The sequence below is a fragment of the Elephas maximus genome, chromosome 13 (genome assembly GCF_024166365.1).
Source record: "Elephas maximus indicus isolate mEleMax1 chromosome 13, mEleMax1 primary haplotype, whole genome shotgun sequence".
NCBI classification, from domain to species: Eukaryota; Metazoa; Chordata; class Mammalia; order Proboscidea; family Elephantidae; genus Elephas; species Elephas maximus.
Window position 1 is genome coordinate 32,731,384 of NC_064831.1, and position 17,146 is coordinate 32,748,529.

Below are 17,146 nucleotides of genomic sequence, written 5' to 3' on the forward strand. Positions count from 1 at the left end.
ATTTGGCTGCTAATAGGCTGGCAGTTTGAGTCCACCCAGAGACAAAAGACCTGGCAATATGCTTCCAAAAAAATCCGCCATTGAAAACCCTATGGAGTGCAGTTCTACTCTGACACACATGGGGTTGCCATGAGTCAAAATTGACGTGAAAGCAAATGGTTTGTTTGTCTTTGTTTTTAGCATAATATTACTGATACCATTAGGTGGTAAATTGGAGCTCTCTCCTAGCTCAGACATCTTGTGGTAAGATGCCCAAGTCAAAATTATCTGTATTCTTAGGAATATATGAATGTGTTTTTTTATGTTTTGTGAAGCTAAAGAAAACCTCGGCGACTGAGGGAAGGAATTTGAGACCCAGGATTCAATCTCTAAGCAGGTCCATTGGATACTGAAACATTAAGTGTGGTTTGTGATGAACAGTGTTTCTACGCATTGGCTCTGTGGTTCACCCACAGAACAGGACCGCCAGCTTCCCAAAGTAGCGGAAAGAGCCGGAGCTTTGGGGCTCTTCACATTTAGGCTTGGATATTCATGCTCCCTTTTTACTTACTCATTTCTCTAAGCTTTTGCTTCCTTATCAATAAGATGGGAAAGACATGCGTCATGGGACGTCCGTGGACATTAAATGAGAATGTATTAAAAACACCTTTAAACTAGTAAACACTGGCCAAACAATAACTGTCTTTGTCCTTGTTGTTATTATGCAGATAGCCAATTCTTGAAATTATCTCAACCAGTTTTCTGTGACCTTGGAGCCACAGAACAGAATCCTGTGAGGAGCTTCTTGTGCTTTTTTGTGATAATTGCAGTGCTTTTCTCCCCTTAAACCATGCAGTTTTCATTATATGAATATAATGTTTTACTAATACTGCAGCTCTGAAGTATCGCTTCAAAATACTTTCTTTTCAAATCAAAATTATTGGAAGCCTTTCTGTGGTAAGGCACAGTCTCTTCTTTATGAATTTACAACCCACCCCCCCTCAAAACTAACAAAAACAGAGAACACAAAACTTTTTAGTTCAGCTGATTTTCAGTGTGAAAAAATAAAAGTCACTGGAATTTGAACATAAGGTTTATTCTGAGCATATAGGGAGGCCGTTTTGATTCCAGAAAAAAAAGTAGCTCCAAGAAGCTAGGTACAACAGGGTTTTTAGAGAAGAACCAAAAAAACCCGTTGCCAGTCGAGTCGATTCCGACTCACAGCAACCCTATAGAACAGAGTAGAACTGCCCCATGGGGTTCCCAGGGAGCACTTGGTGGATTCAAACAGCCAACCTTTTGGTTAGCAGCGACCCAGCTCTTAATCACTGTGCCACCAGGTTTTCCATAAAGAGAAGAAGATGGAGAAATACAGAACATCACCCGTTGGCTAATCTTAACATGATTGATTGAACCTTGCCTTCCCCCTTTGCTGAGGTCACCTGACGTCAGTTTGGTTCTGGACCGGCTGCTAATAATTTGGCCCTCCAGGTTGCTATGCGTCAGAATCGACTGGACAGCAAGGGGTTTGGTTTTGGTCACCCAGCTGCGGAGCCCTGGTGGCCTGTAGTGGTTAAGAGCTAGGTTGCTAACCAAAAGGTCGAATCTACGAGCAGCTCCCTACCAGCAGCTCCTTGGAAACCCTACAGGGCAGTTCTAGTCTAGTTGAGTCCATTCTGATAGGTTGTTTTTTTTTTTTTTACCCACCTGCAGCCTTGAGGCTTTTTGAGATTTAAATTAGGAGGTGATGGTTAGACAACTCTCCTTTTTTTTAGCAGTTTCTGGCAGGCTTTTGCCGTTTGGGTCAAGTTTTTTATGGTTAATACTTGGTTTCATAGATAAGAAAGACCTTAATGACAAAGTAAGATCTCTGTTATTAATATTCCTGTTCAACACCAATTTGCAGAGATGTGGGGAGGGTTCATATATTCTACGACAGGTACTTAACGCAGTCCCTACTAAGTGTAAGAGCTCGCCAGGCGTTACGAGGCAGATAAAGGCCCTGCCTTGAAGAAACTTAAAATAGTGAAAGCCAGAAGACATAAAGAGAACTATAATGTTAAGTCAGGATGTCATCCATGCTGAAAGGGGCGGGGGCGCTGTTTCTGCCTGTGGGAAATCAAGTAAGGCTTCAAAGCTGAGAAGGACGAGGTCTTTCAGGTCTCCTCTCCCTCGAAGATTCTGTGCGTCTTTAGAACTGTGAAAAATCAGACCTGACCACCTATTTAGAGGCATTCTACACCGTGAGAGTGTGAGTTCCTGTCGTCTTTTGAAGATGGTTGTGTGGTGGAGGCTTGTTAATGAAGTGGGGAGGAGGGGAGCCGTGGCCTTCAGTGTACAAGAAGGCACATGTTGTATAGAGAATGCGTTCCCTACGGGTAAAGTAATTTGGATGTAGCTTTACCTTTTCTTGATTAAAAGAAAGAAAAGTTGTCATCACGATAGATTAAAGACCAAGACTGCCCCAGTGTGGATAAAAAAAGCCTGTTTTGAAAACCTGGATCAGAAAAACCCTCACTCCTGCAGGAAAGATTTGCAGAGCCGGGTGTTTTTCTGCGAGAGCCAAGGGCCTGGTGTTTGGAATAATGTTGTCCACCCTTTTTGCCTGGCCTCTCTGTGGGTGGAGGCGTCTCTTGGTTACAGTGGTTTCTGACATTTGCTCATTTCGCAGAGTCAGCTGTCGAAGGTTAAAACCTTATGTTAGGAGACCTGCGAATTAATCTGCAAACTCAAGGAAGAGACAGTAAGAATGAGCCATTTGCCCTTTAAAGAAAAAAAATCTTTTTACCCTAACAGCTGAGAAAGCAAATGTGGACAGATGTAGTCTATCCTTCAGCACCTGAAATAACAGTTTTAATCTTTATTTCCTGAATTCTTGTAAAAGAAGTCTGTACCATCCTGAAATATAGAGGCTGATTTCAGTAGACTCACAAATAGAGAAAATATTTATTTTTAATTTCTTTAGTTCATTTCTTTGCAACACTCATTCATTCTATTCAGGAAATTCATTTTGGGGTTCTTGAAAAAATGACGGTGAGGACTTAACATCTGCAGGATGAGCCGGGGCCTGGGAAAGATGCTGGGGCCTCAAGGATTGGGCGGGATGGCGATCCCTGGCTGGTGCAGTTTTTCCATCGTGAAGGAAATACCCCTGCCCGCCTCTTACCTCTCGTTCTCTCATCCATCTGCTGCTTGCTTATAGGGCTTATTTATCACTTCTGCCAGAGGCTGCAATGGAAAAAAATGAAAAAAGTGAAAATCAGATTTATTAATTTTTCATAGTAGCCTTGGTCCAAAAAGGCTGAGAAGGGAAAGAGGCTGAAACTGTTGGATAAGGGAAGGTTTGGAAATTATTTACCAGTGCATTTCTGGCCTTTAGACTAGTGACAAGCAAGAAAAAAATCCTACAGAATGAAAAAATCCATTTTGGACAAAGGATAATTACCCTCCTAGATAATTCTACCCACAATATTATGAACTCTGTGAATAGTCTGGAACCCTGATGGTGCAGTGGTTAAGAGCTCAGCTGCTATCCAAAAGGTCAGCAGTTCGAATCTACCGGATGCTCCTTGGAAACCTTATGGAGCAGTTCTACTGTGTCCTATAGGGTTGCTATGAGTTGGAATCCACTCAACGGCAGTGGGTTTGGTTTTGTTTTATGAATGGTCTATATCTTTTATATTAATGAATGGTCTATATCTTTGACATTAAATCATCATAATAGTAAGCACTTACTGAGTACTTCTCATAGTCAACAACTGGTGTTGTGTGCCCTCAATTTGATTCCAACTCATAAAAACCAAAAAGCCAAACCCAGTGCTATCGAGTCGATTCCGACTCATAGCAACCCTGTAGGACAGAGTAGAACTGCCCCATAGCGTTTCCAAGGGGCACCTGGCGGATTCAAACTGCCGACCCTTTGGTTAGCAGCCGTAGCACTTAACCTCTACGCCACCAGGGCTTCCTGTTGGTAACCATATAAAACAGAGTAGAACTGCCCCATAGGGTTTCCAACGCAGCAGCCTTTCCTGGAGCAGATCAGCATGTCTTTCTCCAGCATCAGCAACTGTGCTATGCTTTATATGCTTCGTATCATTCAGTTCCCACACAGCGCAGTGAGATGGGAACTACTGTTATCCCCCTTTCACAGATGTAGACACTGAGGCTTACAGAGGTCAAGTTACTTGCTGAGGTCATTTGGTGAGGCAGGAACCGAGAATAAGGCCTGTCGGACCCAGATAGAATTCCTTCTCTGAAACTCTACCTAGGTTGTATTGATTGATTCCCCCCAGTAACTGACACCTGGAAGCACATCCCAGTAGTGGACAGTTGGAGGCACATCCCAGTAGTGGACACCTGGAAGCACTTAGTGATTGTGCTCACCTTTTTCGTGGAATTTGTAATTCTGAGATGCACAGATTAACCTCCTAAAAAACTCAGAATCAAAGATAAATGAGTGACAGAATTAAAGGACAGTGTACATAAATTCAATACAGTACTAATTCAATATAATATTAAAGGATCAGGATTTGATCTGATTGGGTTAGAGGGGAGATTGATTCATCATCACTTACCTTCTCTCTGTGCTTGGGTTCTGTGCGTGGTCCTTACGGGTTGAATTGTATCCCCTAAAAAGATACGTTGAAATCTTAACCCTTGTACCTATAAACATGACCTTGTTTGGAAATTGGGTGTTTGAAGATGTTGTCAGGAGCCTTGGTGGTGCAGAGGTTAACTGCTCATCTGCAAATCAAAAGGTCTTTGGTTTGAACCAACCAGCCACTCCTTGGGAGAAAGATATAACAGTCTACTTCTGTAAAGATTGAAGCCTTAGAAACCCTACGGGCAGTTCTGCTCTTTCCTATAAGGTCGCTGTGAGTCAGAATTGATGGCAACAGTTTTGATTGATTTTGGAAGATGTTGTCAGTTAGGTTGAGATGAAGTCATACAAAGTATAGTGAGTCCTAATCGAGTCTGAACAGAGACAGAGGGACAAGAGGGACGACAGCCATGGGGCACTTCATCTATAAGCCAGGGAACACCTGGGCACTACCAGAAACGGGGAGAGATAAGAAAAGCTGTTACCTTAGACCCCGTATCATAAAAAGCCAGAATTCAGTAGTCAGTTAAATTCAATGGTCAAAATAATTCAATTGAATAATTCTAAAGAGGAACCAGAAAACCAAACCCAATGCCATCAAGTTAATTCCAACTCATAGCGACCCTGTAGGATGGAGAAGAACTGCCTCATAGAGTTTCCAAGGAGCTGCTGATAGATTTGAACTGCTGACCTTTTGGTTAGCAGCTGAGCTCTTAATCACTGCATCACCAGGTCTCCGTTTTAAAGAAGAGTTATTAAAAAGAAGTCAAGCCTGTCACCAAAATACTGGTCCTTTTATAAAAAGTTTGAATGTGCTGTAGCTTTTCTCATCTGTGTGGTCTGGTTTGCAGAGAGCTACTTTGAGGCAGAAAAGACCAAATGTGGATTGCTGTAGGGCAGAGGTGACTCTTAAAGCACTACTGTGTTTATAAAAAGTTAAAAATGCATGGGAATTATCGTTGTTGAGTGCCGTCAGGTCAGTTCCAACTCCTAGTAACCCCATAGGACAGAGTAGAACTGCCCCATAGGATTTCCAAGGAATGGCTGATGGTTTTGAAGTGCCAGCCTTTTGGTTCACAGGCCACCAGGGCTCCTAGGAATTCTTAGGAAGATTATTTTTCCCCACAGCAGCATCAGATATATCACTGAACCAAGTGCAGCCTAAGGGACACAGGGCAGAAAAGGAAGCGGAAGGGCACTGAATGTTACCATTATTAACAAGCATTCCCAGAGGGCTGACTGCGAAGCAGATCCTAAGACTTACCATTTAGATAAAGAGACACAACATGTGTCTAAAACCTCAAATAACGATACCAGTTGCCGTTGAGCTGGTTGCGACTCACGGCAACCTCATGTGTGTCAGAGTAGAACTGTGCTCCATAGGGTTTCCAATGGCTGGGTTTTTGGAAGTACATCACCAGGCCTTTCTTCTGAGGTGCCTTTGGGTGGACAAAAGCTTCCAGCATTTCAGTTAGCAGCACATTAACTGTTTGCACCGCCCAGGAACTGCTACTTGAACCAGGTGTTAAACGTAATAAAAGAAGTAGTAACAGAATTAGAGTTACAGAATTTATGTTCTGGGTACTGTGCTAAGCTTTTTATACCCTTTAACTCATTTATCAAAAACTCTATGAAGTACTCTTGCCCATTTTGTAGATAAAGAAACTGAGGTTTAGACAGGTTAAGTAATTCGTGCAGTCAATAAAAAAAACCTGTTGCGGTCAAGTTGATTCCGACTCATAGCGACCCTATAGGACAGAGTAGAGCTGCCCATATGGTTTACAAGGAGTGCCTGGTGGATTCAAACTGCCAACCTTTTGGTTAGCAGCCGTAGCTCTTAACCACTATGCTACCAGGGTTTCCTGTGCAGTCATACAAGTAGTTAATAGCTAGCCTTTGAGCATCATAATGGCAGCTGGCATTTATTGCATATGCTGTGTACAGGCAAGGTGCTAAGACAGTCACTGGCATCAACTCTTTAATCCTCTGAAAGTCTGTGACATGTAGCGATTGTGGTTTTTCTGACACATGGATTTTTCTGGCCAGTAGTGTGGTTGGATTGGAGAGGAAGACACTGGAACCAGAAAATCAGGCAGGACACCATGAAAACAGTCCAGACAAGTGCCAGTGAGAACCTAAACTGAGGATAAAAACAGTGCGCACCGGAAGGAGAAAACAGATTCTGGACCCAAAGCCTGCTACTTTGTTGAAACATGAACCTTGTATTGAAAAAATCTCCTTTCCTGAACATAATTAACGTCAGTGAACTGTACATATGAGGAATGTGTGAATGTCAGGTATTCTGTTACATACACATTTACCACCCCCCCCACACACAAAGCCTCCTTCCATCTGTAATTTCTCCCTCCCCATGTGATAGGGTGGTTGGATTATAACCCCCAGCCCGTCTGTAAAATCCCATCTTTGTTATGTTGATGAGACAGGATTAGTGTAGAGTGTGTCTTAAGTCAATCTCTTTTGAGATATAAAAGAGATTAAACAAGCAAGAGAAACAAGCAGAGATGGGGGAAGAAAGATGCCAGGCCACAAGAAGATGGGTTAGAAACAGAAGCTCAAAGAGTCAAGGACCTTCCTCCAGATCTAACGGAGAGAGAAAGCCTTCCCCTAGAGCTGGCACCCTGAATTCAGACTTCTAACCTCCTAAACTGAGAAAACAAATTTCTGTTTGCTAAAGTCACCCAATTGTAGTATTTCTGTTATGGCAGCACTGGATAACTAAGACACATGTATATTTGCAGTTTTCTCTGCCTAAATATAAAAACTATTTAAAACTCTTAGAAAAGCCATTGAAACTCTGATATCAGATATGTAAAATTCCACCCGCTTCTACCTGAGTGGAACCAGTTGTGCGATCTTTACTTTTAAAGAGTCACAGAAGTGAGATTCATGAACTCTGAATATCTTCTATCTTATAGATGGGTTCCCGGCTTTATTTACTTGGCTTCTCATAAGGTAAGAAGTAATGGCTTTGTTGTTGCAAATAATTCTTTTCCATAGTCTGTGGATTCTCTAGTTTGTTCTGAATGGCACGGAATGTCTATGCAGCATTGATGCATGTTTGAAAATAACATACACTGTATGTACTCACAGGCCGGAACTCAACAGTAATGCTTGGGAGTATGTTATAGAATCCCTTCATAGACAGTACTCGTAAAGAGAGCTTTTGGTCCTCTGGTATGAAGTACAAGACAGATCCCTTTATACCACTCCCTACTCTATTTTCAGGTGTTCCTGCGAGTATATGTGTGAGTGTGTCTGTGTATATTCATTCACAGAGACTGAGTCTTCCCGCTCATTTCAAAGAACAATTTAGGAGTTTTCATTGCTGACTTGAGTTAGTGAAGTAAGTCCCTACCTAACAGGATTTCATTTTCTATCCAGTTCAGTGATCAAAGCCCAATTCTCAAAGGCTGAATGTCTTACAACAGATTCTAATAAGTTCTGGGTTGGCCATTCTTCTTAGTTTTAATCAAAGCGAAAGATGACATTTGCATTTTAATCATCTCCATTTCAAAGTGTTTGTCATTTAATTAGATACAGAATTGCCCTGAATGGTTCCATATTGGTGGAGCCTATCTAGCCATTCTTAAAAAGCTGTCCCCACCAGAACAGGGGCCTATTTCCACACCTAAATATGTGAACGTTGGAATCACATGTGTCTATTTTACTCAGTCCCAGAAGCCATCATGACAGGAGATGTGGATAATCTGGAGTTCTCACAGAGAGGCCCTGACCTGTGGTAGCTTCCTGCCACTCGCCTAGCTGGTCCCAGTCACCTGGTGCACCATGGCTTCCTCCATCTCCTCCCTCACATCTCCCCCAATATTTGCTCACACACAGGGATCAACAGTCTTTGTACCAGCTCTGCTTGCCTTTCTGCCTTTCTTCTATTTGCATGGTATTCTTCCATTACCTCACTTGGTTTTATGAACCAGGAAGCATGGATGGGTAGGGTTAGGGAGTGCAGGGGGGTGTGTGTGTGTGTGTGTGTGTGTGTGTGTGTGTTAGGGAGAGAAAAACAAGACGCCATTTGCCATCAAGTCAATCCCAAATTATGGTGGCCCCATGTGTGTCAGAGTAGAACTGTGCTCCACAGAATTTTCAGTGGCTGGTTTTTAGAAAGTAGCTCTGCAGGACTTTCTTCTGACGCATCTCTCGATGGATGAGAAGCTCCGGTCTTTTGGTTTGGAGCTGAGCCAAGCGTGTTAGCCATTTGCCCCACCCAGGAACCCTGTGTATTACATTCATACCTATAAAACCAACAGACTTTTTTAAAAGGCCACCTAGCCATCTGACCCTCCCATTAAGTGTACTGTGTGACCTAGATCGTCATATTCTGCTTGGTGGGTTAGTACATCCTATAGGGTCGCTATGAGTCGGAATCGCCTCGGTGGCAGTGGGTTTGGTTTTTGTTTGGGGTTAGTACATAATCCACAACAAATGTGTAACATTCAGCAGATAAATTTTAGAGTTAGGGCTTTCTTCCTTTTTTTTTTTTTAAGAGAACAAATAACAAAGCCACAATTTTATTTATTTACTTCTCTATAAGTTTAAATCCTTGAGGGATACAGCATCACGTGGATTCGGTGTCCAATGGCTTTAGCAGAAAGGTTGCTTTAGAATTTGGCACTGACCATGTCACTGTTCCCACAGGTACGAGTTACCTTTCCCCAGAGTGCTCTGGTTTGCCGCCAGGAGCCACCGTGTTGTTTTTTTGCTTTGTACACAGAAGCACATCGCTTGCCTAAACAGAATTCGGTTCCATCTTGGGCATAAACACCTTCAATTTTCAGAAGAGCTGTGTGCTCCCTCTGGTTCCAGAGACGCCATTTATAGCCAGCAAAAATGGCCTTGGACCACAGCCTTCCAGACGTATTTGTCAATTTAGAAGTCCTGTTGCCGGCAGGCCTCCACAGGCCCCAAAATGGCAGAAAGAGCGAGACTTTCTTACTTTTAATAACTATTTTTTCATAGAAATCATGAGACTTTGGGCTAGTAAGTTATTTTGTATGATTTCTAAGTATGCATAAGTTTAGGAAGCCTTTGCAAATACATTCTCGCCTAATTACTTAAAAAATCAGAAACTCTAGAAAAATCGAGGGGCGGGGAATATACCGAAGAACATTTGAAACTAAACAAAATTCGTACACTTAAAGCATTGGATGTATCTGAAGTAAAATTTCCGTGTTTGCTGTTTTTATTCTTCTGAGGGGATTTTTATCCAAATGTTTTGTTATTCTTGGCAAGAAAGCAGATCCCGAAATCTGTCCTCATGCTTTGTTTTGTTCAGTCCTGGCTTTTGGACCAAAACAATAACTACTTATTATTTTGCCAGAAATTCAGCATTTCCACTAATGTATTTCCTGACAATTGCACAATATTCTTGGCTGCTGTGAAAATTACTTTGCTTTAAGTATAAATATATAAAAATATGTGTAGATACACAACACACACGTATTTATATATAAACTCATTGCTGTAAGGTCAATTCCAACTCATAGCGACTCTACAGGACAGAGTAGAACTGTCCCACAGGGTTTTCAAGGCTGTAAATCTTTACAGAAGCAGACTGCCACATCGTTCTCCTGTGGAGCAGCTGGTGGGTTGGAACTGCTGACCTTTCAGTTAGCAACTGAGCACTTAACCACAACACCGTCAGGGTTCCTTATATATAAAAAACCAGACCCGTTGCTGTTGAGTTGATTCCGACTCAAAGAGTGACCCTATAGGACAGAGTAGGACTGCCCCATACGGTCTCCAAGGAATGGCTGGTGGATTCAAACTACTGATCTTCTGGTTAGCAGCCAAACTCTTAACCACTGTGCTGCCGAAACCAAAAAAACCAAACCTGTTGCTGTCGAGTTGTTTCCAACTCATAGAGGCCCTAGAGGCCCTGTAGAACGGAGTAGAACTGCCCCACAGGGTTTCCAAGGAGCAGCTGGTAGATTCGAACCGCTGAGCTTTTGGTTTTCAGCCGAGCTCTTAACCAGTGTGCCACCAGGGCTCCGTATTTACATATACTAAAGGTAAAAGATGGCTGTACGGCAAAATATGAAATCCAATTATTTGTATACTTTGAAAAAAAAAACAGTGAAGTCAAGAACATGTGTTTCAGTTTGTTTTCTGTTTGTCAGTGGGCAGGGAGTAAGGGTTTATTGTGAGTAATAGATAATCTACCATTACTCCACAAATTACAGTTATATGGATTCTTAGAGTAAAAAAATAAATAAATACTGTATATAGGTGTTTACACAAGAATGTAACACATATAAATCTAAGAGTGCATTTGGGAGGAAATGTTTAAAATGTCCTCCAACAGATAATCAAGTTATTTCCCTGGATTTAAATTACTAGTTAATAGGAAAGCACTGTGGGAAGCCATATATATTTTCTTAGAGCAGAAGGTATGAAAAATGACTGTAGAATTTCCTGTTTTAACCAAGAATGGAGAGCTGTGAACCTCTCACTTCCTGAGTGGCCACATTCCAGCTGTGCAGACTGGTCATAGCACATCTGCCAATCAGAACGGGCCCTGGAGGGAAGGTTTCGGGTGCTGAGTCTTGTTTACATACACTGTGACTCTGTTTCTCTCCTCCTCCCGTGTGTTGTACCACGAGGAAGATTAGTGGGGAATTTGCTAGGACATGCCTAAATACACTGTACGAAGCTAGGATCACAGCCACAGCAGATGACCTTACGGGCAGAGCTTTAGCTCATCTTTAGCCACAGGTAAGAGGCGTTGCTTTGTTCTACGAGGATGGCTGGTCTGCATCCAGGGTATAGCTTTACTATGAGACATTATATGTTTGTTAGCACAACTGGCAGGGTAAAAGCAGCAGGCGGACTATTGGAAAAATGATTAAAATGTGCACTGTATTATTATGACTTTGAATTTTTAGTACTCAACAAGTGAAAAACCTTGATATTTTTCCTTAAGGGAGGAGTAACACCAAATGAAATTAAAACAAAATTTTAAAAGCGTCAGCAACACTAAATCACTGTGTCGAGAAATTAGAACCAGGAGCATATTAACAGTCTGCATTCTGGAGAGCGTTGTATCTAAACAAACATGGTTATCGGGAGCTTTTCTACTTGTTAATCTTTTGGAGGACAGCGTCTTCATGTGTACAGACTCTTGGCTTAAGAAAAAATTTCTTTTTTGTTATGAACCCCTCTGGAAAGACTTGGCACATACATTTCATTGTATCAATCCTATTCCTTTCCTTCCTTTCTCTCTAGAAGTTTTTGAATATGTTTTCATCCTATTCCTTTCCTTCCTTTCTCTCTAGAAGTTTTTGAATATGTTTTCATGATCTTCTTTATGCTGCTCCACCAGGAATAAAATGAAGAAAAAGAAGTTCCTGTCTAATCTTTCTTTTGCCATGTAATTCTATCTTGTTTGTATTAATTGAGAAAATAATTTAGGAAATGGTATCTTCACAGTATTGCGTAGAATTAAAAAAAAAAAATTCATTACATGGGACTTTATTGTGTTTTTTTAAGTTGCTTTCTGATGTTGGTTTTCCCCTGACACCGGGGCCTTTAAATTTCATTTATTTATTACCATATACTTTAAAGAAAAAAAAACTTTATTTAGGGTAAAAAATATCAACTGGTGGGTTTTGTGGCTCGTTTCCCTTGTATATGACGGTCCTCAGGTTGAGTAACAGCACTTTATAGCAGTCTGGAGAGGCACTTTTGAAAAATTGAATCTGCTGTGCTCTTGTTTTTACCCTGTAGTGGGCTTTCTCAGCCTCAGCCCTATCCACATTTTTGGCCAGATAAAATTCCTTGTTGCGGGGGGCTGTCCTGTACATTGAAGGATGTTTAGTAGCATCATTGGCCTCTACCCACCTAGATACCAGTAGCTCCTTTGTCCCCCACTTGTGACAACCAAAAATGTCTCCAGACATTGCCAAATGTCCTCTGAGGGACAGAATCGCTCCTGATTGAGAACCACTACCCTAATTACCTCTGAAAGAATGAAATCCAACTTCTGGATTGTTCTGGGCAGTAGAGAGTTAAGGATGAGGCCGTACTGGCCTTAGTGTATTTGCAGATGTTGCTGTAGCCAACTGCTCATTTTTCCCCTCCCCATCTTATTAGAAGCTTCTGCCAACCGTGATTCATGGAATGATTTTTTTGAGCTGAGTAATCTGTGGCTTTTCAGTTTCCTTATTTTCTTTCCTTCACTAAATCTGTTTTGGTTTTAGCAAGGTATTTTTTAAAAAAAAAAACGAGCAGAGATCTTTTAAATTGAAATAGTACATGTAATGGTATATTTTCCAAGCAGATGATTTTAACCAACCATCAAAACTTTATATGCCTTTTCTTTGTTGTGTCTTTTCTCTCTGTTCCATCAGACAAATCCTTCCTCAGCTCTGATAAAAAGCCTTCTATAGGGGAAGACCGGGCTACTCTTGAACAGTTCTTTGTGAAATCTGATGGTATGGCAGCTGGTATTTAAAGAATATTCTTTCCAGGACTTCTAAAGAGCATTTTGACATGTAACCGTCTTCTCTTCTTTACAGATCGCAACGAAAGAAATAAACCAGAGCATCGTTCCTCAAGGTATGGATTTATAGTACTTAATAATTCTATATAAAGCTTTCTCGTTTGAAAAATATTGTTTGGAGGCAATGCAAGTGTCCGTTTTAGAGTTACTATACAGTTGAGTCGTCTTCTGTGGCATTCAGAGAAACTTCTCAAGGGAAATCTCGTTCATTCTCTAAATAAAAATTCGTTATAAAATTATTGCCTACCTGGAAGACATATTTTATTTTCAGAATTCCTATTAATGACAGGTAAATCTTCATAAAAGATTATTTTAATCCTGTTTCCTTCCTTTGGTGGCTGTTTTCCACCCTTCTTCTTAACAAGGATTTCTTAACAACGTGTAATGCTTTTGCCTTTTCTTCGTTATAAAACTAACGTCAGCTCATTGTGGAGATTTAGGAAATGGAAAATACAAAGTCTTAACAAAGAAAAAAAAGCCTGTCCTTCCATCAATTAGAGATGGCTGACTACTGCTAAAATGTCAGTGTTTTCTTCTAGACTTACTGTCAGTAGATACGTGTTTAAATGCAGGTTATATCAATTAAACCTCTCACCCACGACAGTGTTTTTACTAGACCCTCACCAGCACTGAAGAGTGTTTTTAAAAATACTTGTCAGTCTTGTAGGTAGAAAGTTGTCTGACTTCCATCTCCAGGCAAGATGGTTAGACAGTATTTGATATTTTTAGCCCAGTTCTGTGAAGGATTCTACTTTTTCTAATATGTTTCCTCTGATTCCATATTTTATCACTTTCCTTTGCATTTTTTGTTTTGGGAACTAGTAAGTGGTAATATTGCATTCATTATCTTTTCATTGGGTTAACTGGTCTGGGAAACCAAATCTGCTGCTTTTTTTAACCCTGGAATGCATTTATCGCAATGAATAAAAATACGAAATCAATGAAAACTTAGAATAGGAATGTGTTTTGTAGAAATTATCAATAAGAATAAATTAGTGAGACCTAATCTGGGTAAAGAACATAGCTGTGTCTTTAGAATATGAGTGATATATATATATATTTTTTATGAGTGATATTTTTTGAGGCATAGTTTATATACATTAAAATTCACTTTTTGGTGTACAGTTCTATGAGTTTTGACAAATGCAGGCTGTTCTGTGACCACCACCACACTTGTTATCGTTAGTTGCTGTCAAGTAGGCTCCAACTCATGGCAACCTTATGTATAACAGAACGAAATGTTGCCTGGTCCTGCACCATATCCATGATCTTTGATATGTTTGAGCCCACACCCATGGAACAGTTTATGAGATTGATTTTTTAAAATACTTGCTAAAAAAAAAAAAGTAATGTTTGCAAAAAATAAAAAGGTAATGTAAGAGAAAGGACTTTTAACAGCCTTCTTAGCTGTAGGTGCTGAAACATTGGAAGTTGAAAAGGTGAATAAAAAAACTTAACGAAGACAAAATCCACAAGACCCTTGACATACTGAAGAGTTAAACTGAATCAAACAATATGAACTTTAATAGGAGCAAATGTAAATCCTTACTCTTAGACCTAAAAGACCAGTGTAACATGGAAAGATATGGGAGATGTGACTTAGAAATTTGTTTGAAAAAGTCTTGAGAATTTAGTTCATTATAAATTCACCATGAATAAAGCGCTTGATGTGACTGCCCCCAACCTCCCCCAAAAAAGTTAGCACTGATTTCATATTATACTGAAAGAAATAAAATATCCAGAATAAGAGAAAAATGATAGCTCTGGACCACACTTTTGATATTGTATCCAATTCTGGGGAACAGAGGCCACTGAAAAATGGAAGGAAGTATGTTGTAAACTGGCTATATTGGTATCACCTGGGGAACTTGGAAAAAAAAAAAAAACCCAGAATCCCGTGTCCCATCCCAGAGATTCTCCTTTAATAAGTCTGGAGTGGATCCTGGAAATCTGTATATTAAAGAAATTCTACAGTGATTCTGATACATAGCCAGGTTGGAGACCACTGTTGTAGGAGACAGCAGTTGAGTTGGGACAGGAAAGATGAAAGAGAAGAGTAGAAGTCAGAGCTAATTTATAAGAAGACTGATGTGAGGGATTGGATAAGTTTAGCCTAGGCATGAAAGTTTGGGGAGGTATATAGGGCAGAAATGATGACCAACTTCAGGTACCTGGGGCTGGCACCTAGAAGAGGTTAGCAGAATTATTCCTCATAAATGCTGTTCTCCACTAAGAGGAACCAGGGTTCCTTGGAGGAAAGGCTGATTCCAGGTCTGGGGCAAGGGAAATTACAAGGTAAGCCTGAACTTTCTTACATTATCTTTTGTGATGGAAATCTGAGAAGTGCTCAACTGGCCAAATTTGAGTATTAAAAAAATAAGTAAAATACTATGACAATGATGCTAATCAGTTCTAACACATTGAATTTTTAAAATCCATGCAGAAGGAATGATAGAAATAGAAATTAAAAAAAAAAAAAGATTAAAATTTTGCAGCCCTCAATAGTCGATTCAGGCAAGGATCATCAGTGGCAGGTAAAAACAGTAAAAAGTTGTTGGGAAAAGATGTTCATTCTACCTAAAAATATCAATGCACAGATTAGTTTTTTTTTTTTTTTTTGCCAATTCAACATTTTTTACATGTATAATTCAGTGATGTTGGTTGCATTCATCATGTTTGTCATGGATTGAATTGTGCCCGCAAAAATATATGTCAACTTGGCTAGGCCATGATTCCCAGTATTGTGTAGTTGTCCTTCATTTTTGTGGTCTGATGTAATTGTCTTCCATTTTGTAGTATTGTAAATCCTAAACCTCTAATTAGGCAGGATTAGTGTAGTATGTATCTTGAGCCACCCCCTTATTAAAGGGCATGACTCAAGTCACACCCTTACTCCAGTCACATCCTTGCTGGAGTCGCTCCTTTTATCTTACAAGAGATAAAAGAAGAGATAAGCAAACAGGAGAGGGACCTCACCACCACCAAGAATGAAGAGCCAGAAGTGGAATGCATCATTTGGACCTGAGGTCCCTGCTTTGAGAACCTCCTAGACCCAGGGGAAGATTGACGTCAAAACACGTGAAGATCTCCAAGGAACGCCGGGCCCACAGATGTTGAAAAGAGATAAGACTTTCCCCCAGAGCCACAGAGAGAGGAAACTTCCCTGAATTCAGACTTCTAGCCTCCTAAAATGTGAGAGAATAAATTTCTCTCTGTTAAAGCTGCCCACTTGTAGTATTTCTGTTATAGCAGCACTGGATAGCTAAGACAATTGTTCAGCCATTACCACTGTTTCCAAATTATTCCACCACCATTAGCAGAAACTCAGTGCCCAGTAAGCTAAGACTCTGCCCCACCCCTGGTAACCACTAATAAACTTTGGTCTCTGTATATTTGCCTATTTGATGTAAGTGGGATCACACAGTATTTGTACTTTTTGTGACTGACTACTTTCGCTCAGCATAGGGTTCTCAAGATTCATCCGTGTAGCATATATCAGGATTTCATTTCTCTTTGTGGCACTGTAGTCCATGTATGTACCACATTTTGTTTATCCGTTCATCTGGAAATAAGTCATTTCTACCTGCTGCAGTGAACATTGGTGTAAGATCAATTTTTAATTACAAATGAGAAAGTGTACCTTTCCAATGGAGAGACCTGGGTTAACAGCATCTTAATCAAGTGGTCAGCTTACATAACATTGTTATTGAACCGCCCTGCCAGTGTGTGCCTCTTGATAATGCAATAAGCAGTACACACAGCTATCACTTATGTAGTAGTCCTGCTGAAAAAAGTTGATGTCATGAAAAATGCAAAAAGATTGAAGAGACAATGACGACCAAATATAATTTGTGAATTTTTTTAATCTGGTGTTTAAAAAGAACCCTCCCCCGCCCCAAAAAAAAACCCAAAAAACTCGTTACCATTGAGTCAGTTCCAACTCATGGCGACCCTACAGGACAGAGTAGAACTGTCCCATAGGGTTTCCAAGGAGTGGTTAGTGGATTCAAACTGCAGACCTTTTGGTTAGC

General features: G+C 40.5%; 1 protein-coding gene and 1 pseudogene across 8 annotated transcripts in view; one reads left to right on the plus strand and one right to left on the minus strand.

Moving 5' to 3' along the window:
- Positions 1–17,146, plus strand: part of SH3D19 (SH3 domain containing 19) — a 230,441-nt gene that overhangs the window by 95,812 nt on the left and 117,483 nt on the right. For 4 of the 8 annotated variants that reach the window (XM_049852780.1, XM_049852782.1, XM_049852781.1 and 1 more), the window contains exons 1-2: positions 12,161–13,047; positions 13,132–13,171. In XM_049852780.1, the coding sequence (XP_049708737.1) occupies positions 12,894–13,047; positions 13,132–13,171 (194 nt within the window). In that variant the 5' untranslated portion in view covers positions 12,161–12,893. Of the gene's footprint in view, positions 1–12,160; positions 13,048–13,131; positions 13,172–17,146 lie in introns of those variants that run through there. The other 4 variants (XM_049852785.1, XM_049852786.1, XM_049852787.1 and 1 more) reach the window with 3 other exon arrangements.
- LOC126057269 (60S ribosomal protein L35a-like) lies at positions 9,151–11,113 on the minus strand (annotated as a pseudogene).